At 43.7% G+C, this 23,161-nt stretch overlaps 1 protein-coding gene across 8 annotated transcripts in view; it reads right to left on the bottom strand.

The window, feature by feature from the left end:
* The window catches only part of Syne2 (spectrin repeat containing nuclear envelope protein 2), a 335,155-nt gene that overhangs the window by 56,269 nt on the left and 255,725 nt on the right, over positions 1-23,161 (bottom strand). For all 8 annotated transcript variants that reach the window (XM_013067744.3, XM_021247771.2, XM_087195248.1 and 5 more), the window contains 12 exons: positions 18,978-19,130; positions 14,583-14,753; positions 14,000-14,130; positions 12,514-12,718; positions 11,048-11,227; positions 10,281-10,409; positions 8,790-8,944; positions 8,539-8,683; positions 7,440-7,534; positions 5,677-5,908; positions 3,817-4,011; positions 1,804-1,929 (listed from right to left, as the gene is read on the bottom strand). In XM_013067744.3, coding sequence (XP_012923198.2) covers positions 1,804-1,929; positions 3,817-4,011; positions 5,677-5,908; positions 7,440-7,534; positions 8,539-8,683; positions 8,790-8,944; positions 10,281-10,409; positions 11,048-11,227; positions 12,514-12,718; positions 14,000-14,130; positions 14,583-14,753; positions 18,978-19,130 — 1,917 coding nt within the window. The remainder of the gene's footprint in view (positions 1-1,803; positions 1,930-3,816; positions 4,012-5,676; positions 5,909-7,439; positions 7,535-8,538; positions 8,684-8,789; positions 8,945-10,280; positions 10,410-11,047; positions 11,228-12,513; positions 12,719-13,999; positions 14,131-14,582; positions 14,754-18,977; positions 19,131-23,161) is intronic.

Below are 23,161 nucleotides of genomic sequence, written 5' to 3'. Positions count from 1 at the left end.
GAGGTAAATGTAAAAAGCAAAACTTGAAAACTTTCAGAAGGAAATACGAGATTATATTTTATAATGTAGGTATGGAAATTTCCCAAAGGAAGAGAGAGCACAAGTCATCTAGGAAAATATAATAAATTTATCTACTTTAAAATAACACAATCTAGGGCTGGGGATTTAGCTCAGTGGTTTTGCTGCCTGCTGCGCAAGCGCAAAGACCAGAGTTCGATCCCCGGTACCAAAAAACAAAACAAACAAAAAACACAATCTATTGCTCAGTCAGTGACACACACAATAGCAGAAAAATGAGGTCTCTGAGGGGATAAGACATTTCTAACATACGTACTCAACAGAGTAATATTTAGAGTAAATAGGCAACTTGTTAAATCAATAAGAGGAGAAATAGCAGAACATAAAAAAGAATTAAAAATATAAATAGGTAATTCATAAAAGGGCAGATTCAAAGGAATAGTAAACATAAAAAATGGTCAATTAACTAAATTAAAAAGAGATATAATTTCACTCTTATCCGACTAGGAAATGTTTAAAAAAAACCTGACAGTACCAACTCACTGAGGAAGGAAATCTATAAACTGCTTTGTATTCACACAATGCATACTACCTAGCAACAAGAATGAGGGAGCTGTAGGTATCAACACTGGTGACTCAAAATTATACAGAAAAAGTTGCATTAGATGTGCTATCCAGTGTGGTACTGCTTCTAGAAAGCTTAAAAACAGAAAGCAATGCTTCTATATTACATGGAGAACTACATCATGGTGTAGTGAAACTATAAAGAGAAGTAGAAGAATGATAAACCCAAAGTCAGAGTGTGGACATTCTGGGAAGGAAAAGGGCATTGGAGATTAAATGGGACCCTTGAGCTGTATTCCTAATATTTTATTTCTTTAGCTGGTGATCGCTGAGTGGCAGTTTTGCTACGTTTTTTAACACAGATATTTTTACAGAAAAGAAAAACAGTGTAGGGAGAAGGACACTAATTTCTGCCATAGCTTTAAGGATAAGACTACTCATCTCTCCCTTATTTTTTCAATTAGATTCCTAAAGTCACTAAAGGAAGAAAAAAATTAAAAGACCATCCCAATAGGCTTTTGATGTCTTTTAAACACCAAACATACAGGCAAGAAAGAGATGCAAGGAGTTCCTGACCTAGGAATTTTGCTGTTCAAATTCTTTGTTTGTTTTTTGTGTTTTTGGTACCAGGGATTGAACTCGGGACCTTGTGCTTGCGAGGCAGGCACCAGAACCACTGAGCTAAATCCCTGGCCCCTGCTGTTCAAATTCTTATCTACAAGTTTATCTCATCTTCCACAAAGCCCTGAGAATCTAGAAATGTTGGCTGTGAATATTGGAGAGGCCAGACATGGCTTGGGAGGTTTTATAAAAATACTACACTTGAGCAAAAAAATCAACCTACTGGTTTCCAAAATGAATCCTTCAGTCATACTTCATTATCATTGCAAAGATGAGATAATTTAAAAGGGAAAAGTTTTTAAAGTAATCTCAGAGAAGAGAAGCAGCAGACAGAAAGATGACCCGAAGGAGAAAAACCCCAAGATTCTAATAACAAGTGAATTTCTGCAAAAGTCTTTCTTTTCTGCATACAAAGACTGCAAAAAGCATCAATCCTGGTATCTTAGGAGATCAGGATGTGATGTCTTTAGACAAATGACAGGAAAATCTTTTCCAGTAGAATATGAAAACTCAGCCCCAACACAGAAAGAGGCAAGCAAACACTTCCGCACTCACAGAACAGCTCAGCAATTATCCTGACCATGGCTCAGGCTTCAGTACCTTAATCAGCTCTTTTTCTTTATGGAGGTCCTCGTGAAGCCCTGGAAGAGGATTTTTACTTTGTGCTTTTAGAACTTGCAGCCTGCTTTTCAACTCCTTGATTTTCTTTTCACACTGGTTCCAGGTCTGTTTGAAAACAGATTAACATTGGTAAGGACTTGGGTCTTGGGAATGAACTGCAGAAACAGAATAGCTCATTTAATCCATGTAGTCTTTCCTGTAAATCACACAGAACCTGCTCCTTCTCTTGCACAGAGTGATCTGAGCAGCAGAGGGGACATCAGGTATGGCTCCATGTGGCTTTGCAGCTTTACCTGTGGCTCCTTTCAATCACTGGATCAGATTTGCTTGGAAAGGTCTCTTCCTCCCTCATCAGCCTAACCTTACTTCCACTTTAGTGTAGAAGTTCCCATCACAAGCCTACAGTAAGGACTAACTTTCAGCATCTGCGGTCTTAGGTAAAAGCTATGAGGTATTCTGGGGGGCAGTGCTGGTGGTTGGAAGCCACATGCGTCCAGTCACATCCAGGAAAAGCGCTCAGCTACTCTTTTGTCTTTTCTTCTGTCGCCTCTGTGCTGGCTCTCTCTCCCTTCCAGTGCCTGGGCTTAGCAACCCTTTTACCCGGAGGCTTCACTCTCCAGATCTTACCCGCTGCCCTGCCTGTCACTTCCAAGTGCACCGTGAGCTGGGTGTGGTGCTGGTAATCCCAGCACTCTGGGAGGCTCAGGCAGGAGAATCAACAAATTTCAGTCCAGCCTGGGTAACTTAGTGAGTTAGCAAGATTCCATCTCAAAATAAAAAATAAAGAAAGGATGAAGGCCCTGGGTTCAACCCTCAGCACCTCTGACCCTCAAAAGAAAGGAAAACCCCGAAACCAAAAGGTTCAGCGCATACTAACTGCCTACAGAGTACTAAAAGCCTAGGTAAATGGGCGCCATCTCCCCTCACATCTGACATCACAGAGCACACAGGTGCCTGCCTGCACTCTCAAGTTCAGGGTGTTCGTAGCTGACTCATCAGGACAACTTTATTTCTGAGGTTACTAAAAGCAGAAAGACACACAATGAAACATTCTGTTCCTCAGCACTTCTGACACCTAAACATCTCTGGGGTGGCCCACGTCTAGGGTAACACCCCACTTAAGGGGAGGCCACCTGCCTACTAATGTCAACTATCTGGAACTCAACCTAGAAAGCAGGACAGAAGCAAAACCGAGTCCTGATCTCCCACCAAACCCTTCTTTCCACTGACTGACCTGCTTTACAAACATGGCGCCTGCTCAAGCAGGTGGTGAACTTCACACAGTACATACACCAAATAAAACTCAGACAGTTTATTCACAGAATGATGCCCAGGCGCTAACTTGGCATCTGACTATCTTAATTTGGAAAAGCATGCCCAGCCAGCCTGGTTATCTATCTGTGCACACAGCAGATCAGAAAGGAGGGTGGACCCCGAGGGTACATTAGCTTGAAGAAACAAAAAGTAAAGATAGCCAGCTCCATAGTAAGAAGAGAGAAATAAAAATGAAACATATACATTATACACCAGGATGGACCAGATGCAGAATGTCGGCTTTGTGTATTAGGTTTCCATGGAATGTGAACAAGTTTCATAAAAGTAAATATATTTGTGTGTGTGTGGCGGGGGTGTGCTGGGGACTGAAGCCAGAGCCTTTGTACTGAGCTACATTCCCAGTCTTTTTTATTTTATATTTTGAGACAGGTTCTCACTAAGTTGCTAAGTTGCCCGGGAAGGACTTGAACTTGAAATCCTCCTGCCTCAGCTTCCCAGAGTGTTGGGATGACAGGACAGTGCTACCACACCTCGCTAAAAGTAAATATCTTAATAGCATCTCAAGTATTTATACACTTACAACTGTTTTTTTTTTTCAATGCTATATTAAGTAAAGGGCATGACTCATGAATCAGTTGGACTTGAGTTCTGATAGGAAACAAAAATCCTGTATACTAGATTTGAAAATCACAAAAGGAAAACTGAATGGTGCTTTACCTCCACAGTGCTCTGGAGCTGTTTAATCATCTCTCCTAACTGGAGCTTTGTTCCCTCCCACTTGTCCTGAAGCTGACTGATTCTCTGGTCAGCAGACTCTTGAGTTTCCAGGCCAGCTATGTTCAGTAACTTCTCCCCTGCTTCCAAGGCCAGTGCATAGGTGGTTTGCCGTCTCTGAAAATGGATTTCTTTATTCTGAAAAGAAAAAATAAAATGATTTGTTTAAGCCTCTGGTGTGATTAAAATGTGACTGTGTGTTTGTATTTCCTTCAGAGCCTTTCCTAAGTATATTAGACATAATTTAACCAACCTGATCATAATGTATACAAGCGCATCACTGACACCAACAGCTAATGTTTTACTTTGAGCACAGCATACTACCAAATAAGATGCTCTTAAAATAATTTCCAATGATTCCTATGAGATAAAATTTTTGGTGCAATGACTGAATGTTCAGGGAAATTAAAAAATATACTCTGTAGAAGAAAAGCCTACAAGATCTCAGAGTATTAACAAAATGATTAGTGTATCAGATCTGAAATGATCATTTATACTGGTTATCACCATGGTAACCCAGAAGAAAAGAATATGCACATTATGCTAAATAAAATGAAAGAGGAGAGAGCAAATTAAAAAAAGATAAAATACAGCTGGGTCTGGGGGGAACATTTTAGACCTAAACATAACAGATGGTGACTGTTAGGGATTAGATCTAAAATGTTCCCCCAAAGCCTCATGCGTTTGGAAGGTGACAGGACCATGGAGCCCCCATCCTCCCAAGTGGATTTGTCCATTGCTGAGTTTGGAGCTGTTAGGAGGTGGGGCCTGGTTGGAGGTGGTCACCGGAAGGGTATGTTCTTGTCCTTGGTTCCTCCCTTTTATCTCTGCTTTCTGGCTGCCATGGGTTGGGCACCTTTTCCTCTGCCATCCTGTTTCTGCCTCAGAGCCTGATGATTATGGACTGAAACCCTGAACCAAAACAAACCTCCTCTCCTCTAAGCTGCAGATGTCAAGTATTGTGTCTCAGCAACAGGAACGTGACCAAGACAGGGACTTTGGGCAAGACATTCTCTCTGCCTGAAAGTCTCTTTCCTCAGATCCTTGCCTGGCTGGCTCTCTCTGATCATTCAGGTCCCAATTTAAATGCCACAATCTCAGAGATTACCTGAGGCAGTGATGACGAACCTCTTAGACACTGAGTGCCCAAACTACAACCCAAACCCATTTATTTACTGGAAAGTGCCAACAGTGCAGTTAAATCTGAATATATCTGATGAGTGGCTGCTGGGGCGACTTGGCTCTTGTCTGACAGAGAGGGCTCTGTGTGCTGGCTGCTGCACACATGTCATAGGTTCGCCACCACCGACCTAAGCTAAAGCAGCCTATTCCCCTCCATTCCTGACCCTGTTTGAATTATACGCATAAGTCTGATTGCAATCTGATACTTTGTTACTTTGCCTAGTTGCCTGGAGAGCAGGATTTTCTCCTAGTCCACACAGTGTGCCCAGCATTTAGAATGGTGACTACCACAGAGCAGGCATTTAATTAATACCTGATGGCTGGATAAATGAACGCGCACAGCCCCACAGTATTTGGTTTAGCCACTTCTCTGAAGTGGAAAGTGGTCCTAAGGCCCAGCAGAACACGCCACCTACTTACTCCACTTCAGACCTCTTCCCTCCCCTCCCACCTTCACTGCATGCATCCTCCACAGCCCAACGAGCCTTGCTCTTCTAGTGGAGAGTCTGATCCCACAGCCCAGGGACCTTTCCACTGCACAGAGCATCCTTGCACTGTGACATCACAGGGAACACAAACCCTAACCGCAGTGGCCCCACGCTGCCACTGTGCATGCCCTACCTTCAGCGCGTGGATCAGACTCCTGATCTGGTGGAGGCTGCAGTGAGCCTGGCCCTTCACCGCAGACAGGAGGAGGTCGGTGTCAGCGAGGAAGCGGAGCAGGTCCTCTGCCGAGGTGGAGGACTGGTGCTGCCGCACCAGCTCAGCAACCTCATGTCTCCTCTGCTGAATGCCCCGGGCAGCACTCTGCCACCGGTCCACTAGCCTGGGGAATTCTGAGATGAATTCTGGTCTGAGAAAAACAGATGCTTAGAGAAGCCTGGCGTGAACATGCAGAAAAAAATACTATCAGTAAGGAACAATGGCCCAAATTTGCTATTCTTATGTACAATTTATATGAACCACACAAGCCACTCCTTAACATCTGAGCTGCTAAGGGTGCTCTGGGAGGCACAGCACTTTGTCGGCATACACGACATCATTCCCCTCAACAAACTCAGCTGCTTTAACACACATCACGCCAATGCTGCGTGGAAATCTAAAGTGGACCAATGAGACACAGACAGACAGGCTGGACTTCCGATGCCACTGACCACTGCAGGGTGTACGTCACATGACTTTAACCACACGGAGCGTGCTTTATTTTAACTATTCAACTAGTTCTTTCCAGGTAAATAATACTTTTCACATGAGAAGTAAGGCTTTTCATTTATTTTGGGAAAGGCATGCTTTGTCATGCTGATCAGATCAAAACTAGCTTGTCCTGGGGCCAGGGATTTAGCTCAGTGGTTACACCACTTGCCTTGCAAGCGCAAGGTCCCAAGTTCAATCCTTGGTACCGAAAAAACCAAACAAACAAAAAACTAGCTTGTTCTCCTGGAACTGGCTTAAACGTATTACTCAGGAGCTGGGAAGAATGGGCTTTATATTAGTTATTGTGGAAGAAGATTCAGGGATATATGAATGCTTAGAGGCAAAAGTATTTAAGCAGACAGGCCAGCTCAGGGCTGTCAACACAAGCGTCAGGTGCATGGGTGGCTCTATTAATGGCCAACAGGTTGGCCGCCGTGTGACCCTGCTCCATGTGGCCAGCACTGTCCACTGCCCCAGCCCCATCATGCAGCTGGAGAGAGATCCCTTGTTTCACAACTGTGACATGGCTTCCTGCTTGGAACAGCAGCACTTTGAAACTTATTTTTAAATAATAAGACACCATGAGGGTGAGGACAGAGAGGAAAACATCCTGAGTCATTCTGGCTATTTTCCAAAGCTTCTGCACTGTGACTGCATGTGCATAGCCTAGGGAAAAGTTCCATCAGTGTATTTAAAGCAACAGAGCGAAGAATCTATCCTGATGCACAGGCAGAAAACCGGCCATGGAATCTATCAGCTAATGTGCTGCAGGGCACAGGTGTGGTCCCAGTTCATAGGTGGACAGGGGCATGGAAGGACTAAGTTCTAGTGGCTTTTGGCACAGTGTGGGGATCATGCTCCCAATGTACTAGCATATATTTTATGGAGAATGGCGAGAGGAGTCTGAAAGCTGCAAACAGAAAGGAATAAGGAGATGGAAAGGCTAATTACCTTGATTTGATTAGTGCATGTTGTATTTATTTATTTATTATTGTTTTTTGGTACCAGAGATCAAACTCGGGACCTTGTGCTTTCGAGGCAGGCAGCTGCACCACTGAGCTAAATTGCCGGCCCATATATTTATTGATCTATCACACTGTACCCCATAAATATGTACAAAACAAAGAAATAAAAAGACCCGTCAAGTCTGCCCTGACCTGAATTCATTTCTCAAGTCCCAGATGGCTTACCTCCTCTCTATTTCAGCTGTGTCCAGGAGTTGTAAGGACTGAGTGACATAAGAGTCAGCAATCGTCTGGTTTATAGAAACTTCAGCTTCTAACATCTGAGTATTAGTCAAAATATAAAACATCAGTGAGTAGAATTCAAGTCTATGAATCTGGAACTTATATCTCTTATTAAAATCTAAGCTCTTGGAGGATATAGAGATGATTTATTTTTAAATTATTAGAGCCCCATTGCAGGGGAAAAAAAGTTCAACCATCACCTCAACATCACTATGAACATACTCTTGAAAGCAAACAGATCTAATTAGAACTATGCCTACATGCCTATTTTCATTGGATGATCTTAATTGAGCGATGATTTATATCAGTTACATTTACAAGTTACAGTGAACTAATGCCTACTTCTGAAATGCAGAATCTGCCTATAACCATTAAGAGTATTTTGATTCCTTTTTTCTTTTTTATAGTATGAAGATTGAACCCAGGGTCTCTGCACTCAGCTACACCCCCAATCCTTTTAAAATTTTAATTTTTTTTCTTTTAAATTTTGAAAGCAGGTCTTGTTAATTTGCTGAGTTGCTCTGGCTGGGCTAGGACTTGGAATCCTTCTGTCTCAGCCTCCCAGAGTGCTGGGATTATAGGTGTGCACTGCCACACCTGGCCACTAGGAGTAATATGAATATATACCAGCAAAAGTGTGGTAGAAACTCCTCTGTAAATCATTTAAGGCTGCACTTATCACTCTACCTGAGATAGACTACAGAGACTGAATCGGTGAAAAGGCAAACATGAGCTAAGGTAGTTTAACAGTCTCTTGGCAGCATGGTCTAATGTTTGCTTTCTGTAGAAGCAATGTTGTGCTAGACGCTTCCATGTACTGCAGAACCTATGAGTGCCATTACTAACAGAGCAGAACAAAATGTTAAAACTTACAATTGTGCGAGTATTTAAAAACTGATCAACTGAGAACTGGATCTGCTTAAACACACACATTCTGCAGTTAGAGAGGGTCAGGTGCTCCATGTTTTTTTATTTAAATACGATGTTCCCTGACTCCAGCCCCAAGGTGAGGGGCTCCAGGTGAAACCGAGCACAGGTTTACCTCATACGTTTTCTGCTGCTCCCGGAGAGCCAGAAGGCTGTCGGCAATCTTCACTCCAAGCGCCTCTTCTAGCCTCTCCAAGAGGTGGACCCACTTTTCACAATAACGAAGAAATTGCTCATTGAGTCCGATTCCCTGAAGCTCACTATGAAGGTTTAAAAACAAAACAGAGCCATGGAATAAAGACACTGCAGAGCCTGAGTGGCTCGTTTGGCCTCAGCTGAAGCCACAGCAGAGAGGGATTCGCACACCTGCAGCGGTCCAGCGCCTTGGCCATGGCCCGTGTCCACTGCCGGTTCATGTCCTGTAAGGTCTTCATGGCCACGTCACTGAGGGGGAGCCTGAGGCTGACTTCATTCAGACGTTCAATGTCCGGTGACAGGGCTGCCAGTGCCAGCACGTGATTCTATTCAAAAATAAATAAATGAATAAAAATCCAGGATTTTGGATGCTAGGAAGATACCCACATGATGAAAGCGCCTCTTCACCTCAAGGATGAGGGGAAACTGGGGTCTGAACAGGTAAATGACTTGCCTGCCAGGAACGAGCCAGCACTAGAACTGGGCCTGATCTCGGCTCTCAAGGCTGAGTCTGACCCAGGATAGCAGGCTGCTCACCTGCAGCACCAACACAGTCTAGAAAGCAGGAAGGGATTGAAGACTTGACAAGATTAAATATAGGCTTAAAGAAAAAAACCAATAGGGCCAGGAATGTAGCTCAGTGGCACCGTGCCTGCCTGGTAGGCTCAAGGTCCTGAGTTCAATTCCTAGTTCCTCAAAAAAAAAAAAAAAAAGATCAATATTAGACCTGTAAGTCTTATATAGTCTGTCAATAACTTGACCTTCCATAGTTTGTATGGCCTGTTTGTAGATCAAATAAAAATTTGATCCTTAATGTAACTCTAATAAAAGATGGTACTTAAACTATAAGAAAACATTCTAGCCATATTTTGGTAGAATGTGAAATCACAAGAAAGCAAAAACATCAAAATTTTATTTTTAAAAGATATTCCAGGGAAGCCTCAAGGTCAACGATATGTTAAACAAACATCTTTTGCAATGTCGACATTATCGCTATATAACTCTGCTGTCATAGTCTTAGGTCAGGGTCAGTAAACAGCTCCTGTAGAAGGCCAGGTCATAAATATTTTAGGCTTTTTTGGGCCATATGGTCTCAGTAGCAATGATTCACCTCAGCCCTTGAAGCAAGAAAACTCTCAGGAGAATGTGTAAATGGAAGGACATGGCTGGGTTGGAATAAAACTATTTCCAGTAACAGCAGGTGAACTTGGATTTGGATAACATGCAATAACTTGCTGACTCCTGATCTAGATTACGATTATCAATTCTTGGAGGAATTGCAAATGGTAGAATTCTTAAATTCGCTCATCTGTTTATGTTACATGGAACTTATGAAGGTAATAAAAAGGGGAAAATCATGATTTTAATGAAAATATTTTATACTTCATCTTCAACTAACCAGATTCAATTAATCACAAGAGCCAATCCCTGGATTAGTCTGGTTCACTGAAGTTAATCAGTAATGACCTCAAGATTTAAAGATCTACAAGTTACTATGACATATTACTAAAATAGATCCCTAGGTTTTACTTTTCTAGACCTTAGAAGAATTTATTCAACAGTTAATTAGGATGCAAACAGATTCGACAGTGCAACAGTAGTTAGCTTATTTTTAATCTATGCTGAGTCTAAGTCCTTCGGAAAGACAAATATTGCCAATACCAGGAATGAGTCAGGATTTTCTTCTTTTTCTAGCTGGTAAATTTTATCCAAATTTTCTTCCTTGTGTATAATAAGATCCTGTAAAGATTCCAGCTGCTCTCCAAACTCCTTAAACTGTGAAAGAATAAGCTAGAAAGAGACACATTCTCATTAGAAACAATTTTCATGAGCACATATGACAAACAGCCTTGGGTGCCGGTAAGAATTCAACCCACAACAGTTTGTTACTATCTCAAAAATTCAGACACAATTATTTGAAGACCCAAGTTTCCCCACTGTGCCTCTGAGCCTTCCTGGGTGAACGGTTCACCACACGGAGGAGGAACGCCAGTGAGTACTGTGCTCCCTGGGTACTGCAAGTTAAGTCATTTTCTTTCTGCTGATACTGAGATACTGGAGCTCTATGCCTCACAGCTCCCACACTGAGAGCTTTTCACAAAGTGAATACAGAATACAATAAATGGCCATGCTCTAAGTAGCTTCTTCTATGATTCAGTTATCCTACTTGGCAATCCAAATAATTGAGATCTGTACAGGGTATGAAATATATCACTTCTTATCCCAAATGCTCAATAAAGAACAATGGTGGCTTAAGGTCTGCCCAGTGCCCATGTGATCAGAGGCAGAGCCACACATGTTCTGGCCATTTCATTCTGCAGGCTCCCAAAGGTGCCACCCCCTCCAGCTCAGTCACTTCCTAGAATCCAAGGGCTGCAGGGCAGTGTGCAAATGGTAAGACTACACTTTAGTGGAAAAGTAAGAGCAACCTTAAATTCATTTGCTTTCATAAGCAGCATCTTTTCCAAATAAGCAGCTCTCTGGAGGGCATGCAGCTGCCCAGAAAAGAGCAAAGGGGCAGTGGACTCTGCAGGTTGTGGGAGCCGATCCAGCAGGGTGGAATTTTGGAGCAAGGCTTCTTTGGTCTTTTGCACATCCTGCTGCAGCTCCTGAAAAGGAAAGAGCAGTCACAAATGCTTCCTTCATTCATAAGAGAATTCCGTGTCCTGCCACTCCATCAACATCTAGGAGAATTTCTGCCCTGAACTTATGGATATGGTTTTTATTACATTTATTTTAAACAAGTGAAAAAAACTTTCTTCAAATGATACATCACGGGTGCAGTTCTGAAATTTGTCAGTTCTGAGCTAAAACTGACTACTGCTCAATAGAGCTGAGGCTCCTAGTTTGGAGAGGTGGGAGACCACCTAGGAGGGCTCATGTGCTTACATTTCTAATTACTGTATCTAACCCTTCAGGGAACTCCTTTTCCCAGCGCTCTGAGAGTCTGAAGCACGAAGATTGCAAGTTAGAGCCCAGCCCGGGCAACTTAGTGACTTATCGAGACCCTGCCTTAAAATAAATAAAAAATAAAAAAGAGTGAGGCTGTAGCTCAGTGTGAAGGCCCTGAGTTTAATCTCCGTTACTGAAAACAACATCTGCTTTTTATACCATTTCAAAAACTGTGCAACTCTGTCTCCTGCCTTAGACTTTCCCATGTAAATGGATTCATTTGCAGAGACTAAAATTTCAATCAGGCTGACTGAGGTTATCCTGATAATACTGTGTGTGTGAAATTTCTAGATTTTTGTTTTGTTTTTAAACAGGTTAGGGATGGTGATTATAATACAGATCAGTTGGATTCTTGTCTCTTATATTAAATTGGTTAGCCCTTTTTTATTTGACCTATAGTATCATAAAAGACAAAATATATCTGGTCAACAAGTTTCATACTAAAAAGCATTCAATTTCTGGCATTTCTTAATAGTAGGAAAAACAATTGCAGAGGAAACTGTACTGCTTTTAAATACAATCTAAAAAATCACTAAGTCCACGGAAAAGTCATACAAATATAGCATCAAGTCCATGATTATTTCTAAGGCAAGAGATTCAACTATCATTCTTAGATGAGTCCACTTAGACAAGACAATTTTGCTTTTATTTCAGAGGCTGTATGAGGCCTTTTCTTTACAGATAACTGCTAGAGTGAAAGTGTGGACTTGGAACAAGGTGGTGTCGGGTCCCCCTGACCCAGCTGCTGCCTGGACTTGATGTCTGAGGTGCCGCCTGCTCCTCCCAGCCCCACCATCCCACCTGGCCCACGTCCTACACAGCTTGTGCAGGACACCTGTCCTGACTGACTTCTCCCTGGGGTCTGTTTCATCCCAAGGTATGGTTGTTGCCCCCTGGTTCTGTCTGACATGGGTCCAGATTTCCCAAGGGGCTTTGTACCCACCTGTATGTCCTGTAGGGCCAGCGGCAAGATCTCTGCCAGGTTGTTTCTGGACGTGTTGATTTTTGCAAGCTGTTGAAACTTGGCTTCCTGCTGCTCCAGCCTGGCTGCGACTTCTGTGTGGGCGCTGTGATAGGCCTTCCAGAGCTGGAGCAGGCTCTGGGCCTTCTGCAGCTGGTCTGCAAGGTCTCGGTTCACCTGGGACCACCTGGCAGCACAACACAAGCAACAGAACCCTCATTCCACACTTTCCTTTATAGCAACAGTGCACAACTCTATCAGGAAGTTAATAGTGGGTGGATTATTAAGAAGACACTGTCAAATGCTTTTAAAATTAATAGCATCACCACTATATAAAAACATCCACATTAGGCTATTTACTTGATTTATAATGTATAGCAAAAATGACAAAACTTGTGATTGGCTGGAAATATTAGGAATGTCTCTTAGGTGCAGTGTGGAGAAAGTGCTGAATTGTATGCCTAATGGACCTATCTTTAGATAGGTCTTATTTAAGTTGTTTTCATGTCAAATAAAATTTGTTTTATAATTATAAAAACAAAATGTAAAAGTACAAATAAAGGGAACAGCTTTACTCCATATATACACTGTCGAAGCTTGTTTCTTCCCCATTTAATTTTAAAATATATCCCATTCATTAATAAAAAATGAGAAAATCTTATTTTAAGTGGCTGAATATATGGTCTGTGAACAGTCTGTCATATGTGCAACAGTGACCTGAATTCCCTCAGCAGCCACTGGCTACCTCATGTCTTGATGGTGGCTCTGATCTGTACATGGAGTCAGGCAGATTTTTGTTCCTTCTCCCCCTTCCCCTCCCACTCCTCCAGTAGTCACTGGATTGGGACCTGAGGACACCACTGGGGGTGCATGATTTGCTGTTCCTCCTTCAGTCCTGGCTCAGTGCTGGAAGAAGGTTGGATGCAAACACTCCCATATGCCACTCCTTGAGCAAATCAGCCTCAGGCCAACTTTCCTGCCCCACTCACTCAAGAGCCTGCAATGAGTGTGGCCCAACCCCACAGATGACCTTGCCAAGAGTCGATTTAATACCTGCTTTTTAAGCACCTTACAGTATTTCCAACGTATGATGGCCCCAGTGGACCGCACATCTGGCCCCCCGTCTAGCGAGCTTCTGCATCTGATCCTGATGTCCTGAGACAGCCCTCGTGCTGAGAGTGACTTCTGTAGGTGCCACACTGTAACTAAGGTGTTTCTACATCGTCATCCCCAACACCACATGAGCTGGGGACTAGCCCTTGTGACTGTGAATGACATGTGAGCTTGGAGAGCAGAATAATAAGGAAGCAGTCATCTTAGAGGGTTAAGAAGACCTCACAATACAGCACCTGCCTGGCAAATGCAAGGTCCTGAGTTCGATCCCTGGTACCAAAAAAAAAAAAAAAGACCTCACAAGGCCTAACATCAAGTTATCTGGTCTGTGATCCAACTGGATCTTAAAGCACACCTTGCATGAGTGTCCTGGCATTTCTCTTCGATTATTTCAGCAACTGAGGGGCAGGACTCTTTGAGTCTGCTGATGACCTCCTGCAGTTTCTCCCAACTCCCCTCACTGCTCTCAGCTTCATCTTGAAGACACTAAGAGAAGAGATCAAGAAGGATAGTTTCAGGTGGCCTGGTGACCTCCAACTCAGGCAGCAGATTCTCAGCAATCACTGCTACACAGATAACACACACACAGACTGTACAGGACGGTGAGAAACCATCAGGAATGGGGAGAAAGCAATTGAGAAGGCATTCCTTCCTTCCTTGAAGTTGAAATGTAAATTGAAAACAGAACCAAGCTAGTGGCATGCATCTGTTATCCTAGCACTCTGAGAGGCTGAGATAGGATGATGCAAGTTCAAGACCAGCCTGGGTTACTTAGGGACTTAGGGAGACCCTGTCTCAAAATAAAAAGGGCTGAGGATGGTCCTAGGTTCAATGCCCAGTACTGCAAAACAAACAGCCCCAGTCCAAGTAAAAACAAAAATACCTACATCAAATACACATAATGAGCCATGACACCCTGTGCTGAGCTGTTAACTCACCTGCAGGTTCTGCACCTGGCGCTCCAAGGCCTCCAGCGACAGAGCCCCTGGCTTGCTGTGTTCCATGCCGTACCTGAAGCGGATCACCATCATATTCACCTCCTCGTAGAGCTGGTCGTAGGTCTTCCAGTCCACCAGCACCAACTGCATGGAGGCTCTGAGCTGGCCGACCTGTGTGAAAAGTGGAGACAGACTGATCAGAAGACGTGGCTTGGCAGCTGTCTCCTCCCAGAGCCAACCATGTACCCGATCCCGGCATCTCGATGGCAGGCACCGGAGGTTTTCAGCAACTTACTGCAGCTAGGAACGGAAGTCAGGAATCCAATTCCCGGAGAAGGCCATGTTCCAGAATGGGTGAAAGGAAAAGAACCCTGGGGTCAGAAGGGTCAGCACTAGAAGAGCTGGGCCTGGGGAGCGAAGCCCAGGGAAAGAACATAGGGCGAGTGGTAGAACAGGAGTGCAGTATAGCTATACTCTGTTGGCTTTCAGGCCTGGAAAATTATTTAATCCAAGAGGGGGTTCCCCCAGTGTTGGGATTGAACCAGGGCATTCACACTGACACCCTGAGCTACATCCTTGGTTCTTTCTTTTCTTTTTTTGAGACAGGGTCTCATTATGCAGCCCAGGCTAGCCTTGAATTCATTATGTAGCCTGGGCTGGCCTTGAACTCAGGGCAATCCTCCTGCCTCAGTTTCTCAAGTGTTGGGATTACAGGTATGCACCACCTTGTCTGGCTTCCCCAGCTCTTTCTACTTTTTATTTTGAGACCAGGTTTCATGAAGTTGCTAAGTTGCCCAGGTTGTGCTAGAATTTGTGATCCCTCTACCTCATTTCCCAGAGTACTGGGATTATAGGCCCCTGCACCACTGGGCCCAGCTTAGAGTTGGTGTCTTTATCCACAAAGCAAAGATTAATAAATGGAAAAAAATAGTGTCATTAAAATGCTCTGAAAACTGCAAGGCATCATAAATGTAACATGGGACCTGTGTCGCCTGGCACGCTTACAAAGTAAGCAGACTGCAGAGAAGCATGACTACCAAAATGATGGGCAAGAGCAAAGTACTACAAAAGGCATATTTTCCATCAGTATATTCTGATAATGATAAAAAGAAGTAAACATTTAGTTATCTATTGAGAATGAACTCTGATCTGATCAATAATATGTGAAGTACATTTAACAACTCAAGAACAAAAGACAACCAAATTAGCCCAGTGTGGTGGTGCATGCCTGTAATCTCAGCACTCTGGAGGCTGAGACAGGAAGATCACTTCAAGTTGGAGGCCAGCCTGGGATACAGTGAGTTCAAGGTCAGCCTGGACTACATAAAGAGCCCCTGCCTGAAAGAAAAAAAAAAGACAATTAAATTAAAGAATGGGCAAAGAATTGGGATAGACACTTCTCCAAAGAAAATGTACAAATAACCAAGAAGACATGGAAAGATGCCTGATATCCATAATCATTGGGGAAATGTAAATCAAAGCTACTTCATACCACTTTGATTTTGCTATAATAAAGAATTCAGATAATTAAGGATATGGAAAAGGTTGATGGTTCTTCAAAAAGTTAGTTACCAAATGACTAACAATTATATTGATGGATATCTACCTAAGAGTACTGAAAGCCCAAGCATATGTTCATAGAAAAACCTGAATACAAATGTTTATAGCAGCACAGTTCACGATAGCCTACAAATGGAAATAACCTGAATGTCATCAGCTGATGAATGGATAAACTAAATGTGGTATATCCATACAATGGAATACGACTGAGTCGTACAAAGAACTGAATTGCGCACATATGACAACACTGATCTTGAAAACATCATGCTAAAGGACGGAGGCAGAGCTCAGTGGTCACTGACTCTTGGCAGTTTAGGGATGGACAATCTATGCTCATACTCTCTACATTTTAAAAACAACTCTTTACTGAGATATAATTCATACACTAGGCAATGCACCTACTTGAAGTGTGCAATCTCCATAACCAACTTTAGAATTTTTTTTTCCACTCCAAAAGAAATCCTACATGCATTAGCAGCACTCTTCTTCTGCCACCACTAATCTACTTTCTGTCTTTATAGATTTGTCTATGCTGGGTTATTTCACATAAATGGAAACACACCTTTTTGTGAACAGTTTCTTTCACTTAGCATAATGTCTTTAAAGACACTGGTGTTCTGTAATATATTGGTACTTCTTTCCTAGTATGGACGTATAACATTTCATGGGTATACACTGTAGTTTACTGATACATTCATAGGTTGATGGACAATGGCCTGTTTCTACTTTTTGGCTATTACGAATTATGTTGCTATAATCATTAATGTATAAGTTTCTGGAGTGAATGTTTTAATTTCTTTTGGGTTATCTATGTAGGAGTGGAATTATTGAGTCAAATGGTAACTATTTAGTTGTAGTCAGGGTTTGCAAGGGAATCGATTTAATGTAGGATACATAATTTGCAGGATTATTTTCTAATATTCATTTAAAAAGTCAAATGCAGAGGAGTGCAAGAGATCTGTCCACATGCTAGAGAGCCAAAAAAATCCAGATGAGGGCCTGGATCCCATGGCAATGTCCCACACAAATCCAGCTAAAGGCCGAAAGCCCAAGACAGTGTCCTCCATGAATCCAGCCAGAGGCCTAGAGCCCACGGCCATGTCTCATGCAAGTCCATATAAAGGATCTGCATGGGGAAGGCCCAAGGGCCAGTGGTGGAAGCTACAAAGCCTGTGCTGGTGGGGTGAAGGGTCTGTGCCATCAGGCTGAGGGATCTGCACTGGAGCCAGGAGGTAATGCTCAAGGCGAAGACCAGAATTCCCCTGAAGAGAACAGCAGCCATCCCTGGTGACAGCAAGGACCAGAGCTCCTCCTCAGACCAGAACAGCCAAGTTCTTATCAGGTAAACCAACTGGGGCAAGATTCTCCAGAAAAATCATCAGCATACAATCTTCCAGTTGTTCTTTTAAGCCATTTGCAACAATTCTCAAGTGGGTCTTCCACCCCCACGGATTCATTTCTGCGGGGCATTCCAAGCTGACCGTTAGTTAATCTACCACATCTTTATTTAACCATTTGAGGAAATAGAACATTATTTTCTAGCTGCGTTTTTTTCTTTTTCCAGTATGGGAGGGACTGAACCTTTGCACTAGGTTACATGCCTAACCCATTTTTTATTTTGAGACAGGGTCTTTCTAAGTCACAAAGTTGCTCAGGCTGGGCTTGAACTTGCAATCCTGCTTCAGCTTCCCAGAGCGGCATGTGCCACCACATCCAGTACAGTGGTTTATTTCTGGACTCTCAATTCTATCTGACGTATCTATATGTCTAACCTTATGACATTACTATCTGCATGATTTTTTTTTTTTTTTTTTTTTGGTACCGGGGATCGAACTTGGGACCTTGTGCTTGTGAGGCAGGCGGCAGGACCACTGAGCTAAACCCCCGGCAATCTTCATGGTTTTTCACATGCATAATCTCAATTTCCCCTCTATATTTTCATTATACTGTAACTCTTGCAATTATCTGTTCATGTGCACTCTTCCCATTGCCTGGAAACTCACTGATTATCCTGCTTATCTTACTCCTATTTAGTGAGCATAGCGATTCACACATGTCTAACAAATGCCCAAATAGCTGGAGTCCGGGAAGAAGTGAGGATGGACATTGCCTGTGGATTTCATCCATACAGTTTATTCTCAATGCCCCTTGGAACAAATGGCTGAAAGCAGGCTTTGGTAGATGACAAGCAGGCCACAGTGAGGAGGCCGTGCAGTTGGTTAGTAGAATTTTCACTCTTTGTTGTGCGGAAATGCAGGTTGCAATGTCTGGAGATGCTGTTCCCCCTCCCTCTGGGCACCGTCCTGGCAACTTTGATGTGCCTTTCGTAAGATCCAGGTGGCTTGCCTGCCCTTTTCCTCTGCACATTCTCCTCACCGCTGAGCTGTGTCCCCGCCTCTGGGGCAGATCCTGGGCTGACCACACTCCTGGCTCACGAGGACTATGTGACACAGGACCACAGAGCACTCACCCTTGCACGGGGAATTGGAGCTGCTCCTCTGGAGCTGCTCTGCATATCTGGCCAGGAAACACCACTAGACACTGCTGGGCTGGGCACACGGGGGCATTTACGTCTGTGTGAGTACAGCAGACACAACAAAGATAACTGAGTGGGTTTCCTGCCTGTCAGTGATGGCGGCGGGAGTGGTGGCTTTGCCTTGAATTCTTCAGCAAATAAAATGGGATTTGAAATGTTTCTCTCCACTTCAATACTTTCCTCAGCAACTTTTCAGTTTTTGGTACGGAGCAAGTCTCCACAATTAAAGAACAATAACAACAACACATAAAAGAAGATTTTGTGAAGAGAAACAGAATACTTCAAAGGAGTCCTATTACCTGATCCATCACACTGCTCCTCTTTTGGAACAACCCATCGACTCCAGATGCTGGATCTTCCAACAATGGCATGGCCCCACTCTCCAAAGCTGGGTAGCTTTGTTTCAGCTCCTCCAGGGCTTTGGATTTAATTTCGAGTTGATTTTCTATGTCCTGGAATGGCAGGTGGAAAAGGTTTTCAATGCACAGTATTACAAAACAATAAGGTGCAGGAGACTGGCGTTTACTCTTTTCAAGTGAAAAAGAAACACTGCTGGAGTATATAATTACAGTGTTAGAGCAAAGAAAGACACTTTAATCATAATACAATCTTCATTTGATTTTATATCCCATGGCTTTTTATTTTAGGAGACTCTAAGCAACATGTCGTTTTCCTCATGATAGAGTAGAGTCCAGCACAGCAGGTCCTGACACACATTGCCCTGGGCTGGCTGTTTACACAGGCCTAAGTCATCACACCCCCAAGTCCCTGTCATCTGGCAAAGGGTGACAATACCCCATGCTGTGTGCAGCTTAGAGCCCCGAAGAAACCACAAGCAGGAGGTGCTTGGAAACCTTCCATAAAGCATCACAGAATGACAGGTCATAGAAACTGGTGGTTCAGACAGTAACAGCTTTAGCATCCTTTTGTACCTCTTTGTACTAATTCACTCATAAAAGGCAACCTTAACCTACTCCAGTCTTTCCCTACAAATTTTCCAGAAACCCACAGGAGTCCTTCACTAGAAAGGAGACCACGGGACAGCAATCTTAAGACAGAGATGAAGTGCAGGAGGCCAGCAGCAGACCTGCCAGGCCTCACAGGGGAAGGCTGACAGGCACAGCTCAAGGCTGGGCTGGGATCCAGTTTGGAAAATGCCTACACTTTTCCTTCTTTTTTTTTTTTTTTTTTTGTCATGCTGGAGATCGAACCCAAGGCCTTGTGCATACTGAACATGCATGGTGCCGCTCAGCTACACATCTAGTCTTTAAAAAAAAAACTGTTCAAGAACTATCAGCATGCGACAGAATATTTATGCTCACTTCCTTTAGCACGCACAGTGTGTGAATTGTGGTCTCCTGCATCTTTCTCCCTTGAAGACTTTTTTTTTTTTTTTTTTTAACAGGAAATTCACAGCCAGGGATTTAGCTCAGTGGTTCTGCCGCCTGCCTCACAAGCGCAAGGTCCCGAGTTCAATCCCCGGTACCCCCCCCCCCCAAAAAAATTCAGCTTTCTAAAACACATAATCCATCAGAAGAATCACTAGGGGTCCACGAGGAAAAAAGGCGGTTGCCTTTCCACAAGGAAAGAAGAAGGTGCGGCTCACTGGGCAGGCGGCCACGTCTGTGCCTGCATTTACCTCACAGTGTGGCACCGACATCCATGCCTGCAAAACCATCACATCCCAGAGGGGACTCTTGAAATACAGAAGTCAGACTTTAAATCAATGAACATCAGGGATGTCCTGGACTGAAGAGTGGAAACAAGAGGGAAAGAAACAAGTTCCTTAAGAAACCGAGGACTACAGTTGGGAGCAGGACTGGGCGGCCAGCGATGGAGAGGGAGGAACCTACCACCGTGTGCCCTCTTCCCTCGAAGGGCAGGGCCATGTGAGCATTACTGGAAAACCTCTCACCATGACAGCAGCCCCACATGGTGTACATCTAGGGAGCTCACATGCAGCAGGTTTCTGTGGTTTTCTTGTCATAGCTGGGTTGTAAAAGCACCCAGCAAGCGAACTGCTCTGCAGCAGCCCCTGCTAGCAAGCACTTCTGTTCCTTGTGTCAATCATATCTGACAGCCTCGCCCACTGTCCTTTATCACCAATCTGAAGCTCACTTTTTCCTTTGCAAAGTTATAGCCTAAAACACTCTAACAATAAGGAATCATTCCCTTCCTTTGAGTTCATAAAATAGTCTTCCATGAAGGCTTAACTAAGGATTTTTGTTTGTTTGTTTTGTTTTGTTTTTTTGGTATGGAGGGGATTGAACTCTGGACCTTGCGCTTTTGAGGCAGGCACCAGAACCACTGAGCTAAATCCTCGCCCCTTAACTAAGGATTTTTAAAAACACTTCTATGACAATAAGTTGTCATATTTCCTGTATATCAGTGGTGGTGAACCTATGGCATGTGTGTCACACCGGGCTGTTTGTATCACTGAAATCTCTAAAAGGTTCGCCATCACTGCTCTATAACATGACAACTGGTGGAAAAAAGCCTATTTAGTAGAGTTAGAGGAAAATAACATACACATAAAACTGCAAAAAAAGTGTAAAGAATAACCACGGTAGTAATAGCCCATGAAAACATACATGCAAGGAAAAAATTCTTCTGTGTTTTTCTCCTCAGAATAACATGGGTATAACCCAGTGGTCCTGCAGCTGGACCTTGCTTCCTCAGATCTGCTACAGCTTTTAAAATTTCTCAACTCCTACCTCACTAGTAAAGTAATTCATCTTACCTTAAATCTCAGTTTATGTTCTAGACATAAAATAGGGTGGAATATAGAAATCCTTTGCTAATTATAAAGATCCACTAGAATTTCAAAGTCCTCCCTCACTTTCATCTCTTCTGTGAGGAAATGTGTTAAACGTTTCAAAAACATCTAAATTCCTCTGAATGACTGTGAATGAACTTCTGTCAGCTCTGGTTGCTTACAGCATAGCAGTATTAGACTTTCAAAAAAATTTTTTTAAATTTTATTTTTATTTTATGTACTGGGGATCGAACTCAGAACCTTGTGCTTGTGGGGCAGGCGCCAGAACCACTGAGCTAAATCCCCAGCCCGTAGACTTGAGAGATTAATAATGTCATCTCAAACCTCACCATTCTAGTGAACTACAGTTTTCCTGGATAATTAGGATGTGTAAAACTTGGCCTCTTCCCACAGAATGTTTCAGTCCTGACTTAGTGCTTCATAAACTCCAATCCTTCCATCACTAGAGTACAGCCGCTTTACCTTGCTCTGTGTTTTGGTTTTTTTCTGGAACCGAAGATTGAATCCAGGGCCTTTGCACTGAGCTACATTCCAGCCCTTTTTATTTATTCATTTGTTTTATTTTGAGACAGGGTCTCACTAAGACACTGAATTACCCAGATCGGCCTTAAACTTGTCATCCTCCTGCCTCGGCCTTCCAGGGTGCTAGCATTACAAGCAGGCACCACTATGCCTGGCTCCCTGTGTAATTTCATATCCAGTCTAACCTCCAAAAATTCTAGTTGCCTAATGTGACCACAAAGATAACAGACTGCTTCTGGAGCAGCGATATATCTGCCTTGCACCAGCGCACTGCTGACAGTAGACCAAAGAGCAGAGAGAGCTGGGCTTCGCTGATCTCACAGTACACTCACTGTCTTAGTTGTTTGCTAATAAGTTTCCACAGATGGCAGACCTTTGTCTTTCCTTGGTCCTACCAGAGTGGGGAATCAAACCCAGGGTTTTGTGCATGGTAGGCAAATGTTCCACCATGAGCCACACCAGCTCTGGGATCTGCTTAATTACAACTTGCTGGGGTGGGGGGGATTTAACCGACTCAAACGTATTCCACAGCTAGCATTTATCAAGACGAAGCAAAAGGCTGGGAATGGCACAGACATGCTTAGCTTAGAGGCTGTAATGGTCTGTCTGCAACCTGTAGGGGAGGGGAGGTCAAGGAGGGCCCAGAATGCCATTCTAAAACATCTGAACTTCACTCTGCAGGCAACGTGCAGACAGTGAAGGATTTTTCAATGACCTTCCGCATTTCAGAAGTGTCACTCTGAGGCAGTGTGAAGGCATCCGAGGGAAAGAGGTCAGGTCCTGGAAGCAGATGAAAGGCTGCTGGCGTCGGGTAGGCCTGTGCCAGTGTGGACCAACTACACAGCGGGAGCAACTGGGAGACCTAACGAGTTCCTGCGGGGAGAGAGAGGCAAGCTCGAAAGCTACCTCTGGAGAGGATGGGCACCAGCGGCAGAGGAACTTAAGCTTCCATGAAGGAAGGACGCTGTCCACCAGGTGGCTTAAGAACACCAAGTGGGGATGGGCAGTGGGCAGCCAGGATGGGACATGACCACCAGAAAGCCCTGAGACAGTGGTCATGCGTTGCTCTCATTTTATGTCCGGTGCTATCCTGTCTGCATCTCAACAGAACTGGGGTCTGACATGACTTCCCAGCCCCGACAGCAACAAGCGTCTGTGCTCATTAGTAGGTGTGGAAGCAGCACA

This window comes from Heterocephalus glaber, unplaced genomic scaffold (genome assembly GCF_053883595.1).
Source record: "Heterocephalus glaber isolate CG9 unplaced genomic scaffold, H.glaber_assembly_v1.0 deba00001608, whole genome shotgun sequence".
Classification (NCBI taxonomy): domain Eukaryota; kingdom Metazoa; phylum Chordata; class Mammalia; order Rodentia; family Bathyergidae; genus Heterocephalus; species Heterocephalus glaber.
The sequence above is the reverse complement of the archived record's forward strand: the minus strand, read 5'-3'. Positions and strand labels throughout refer to the sequence as shown.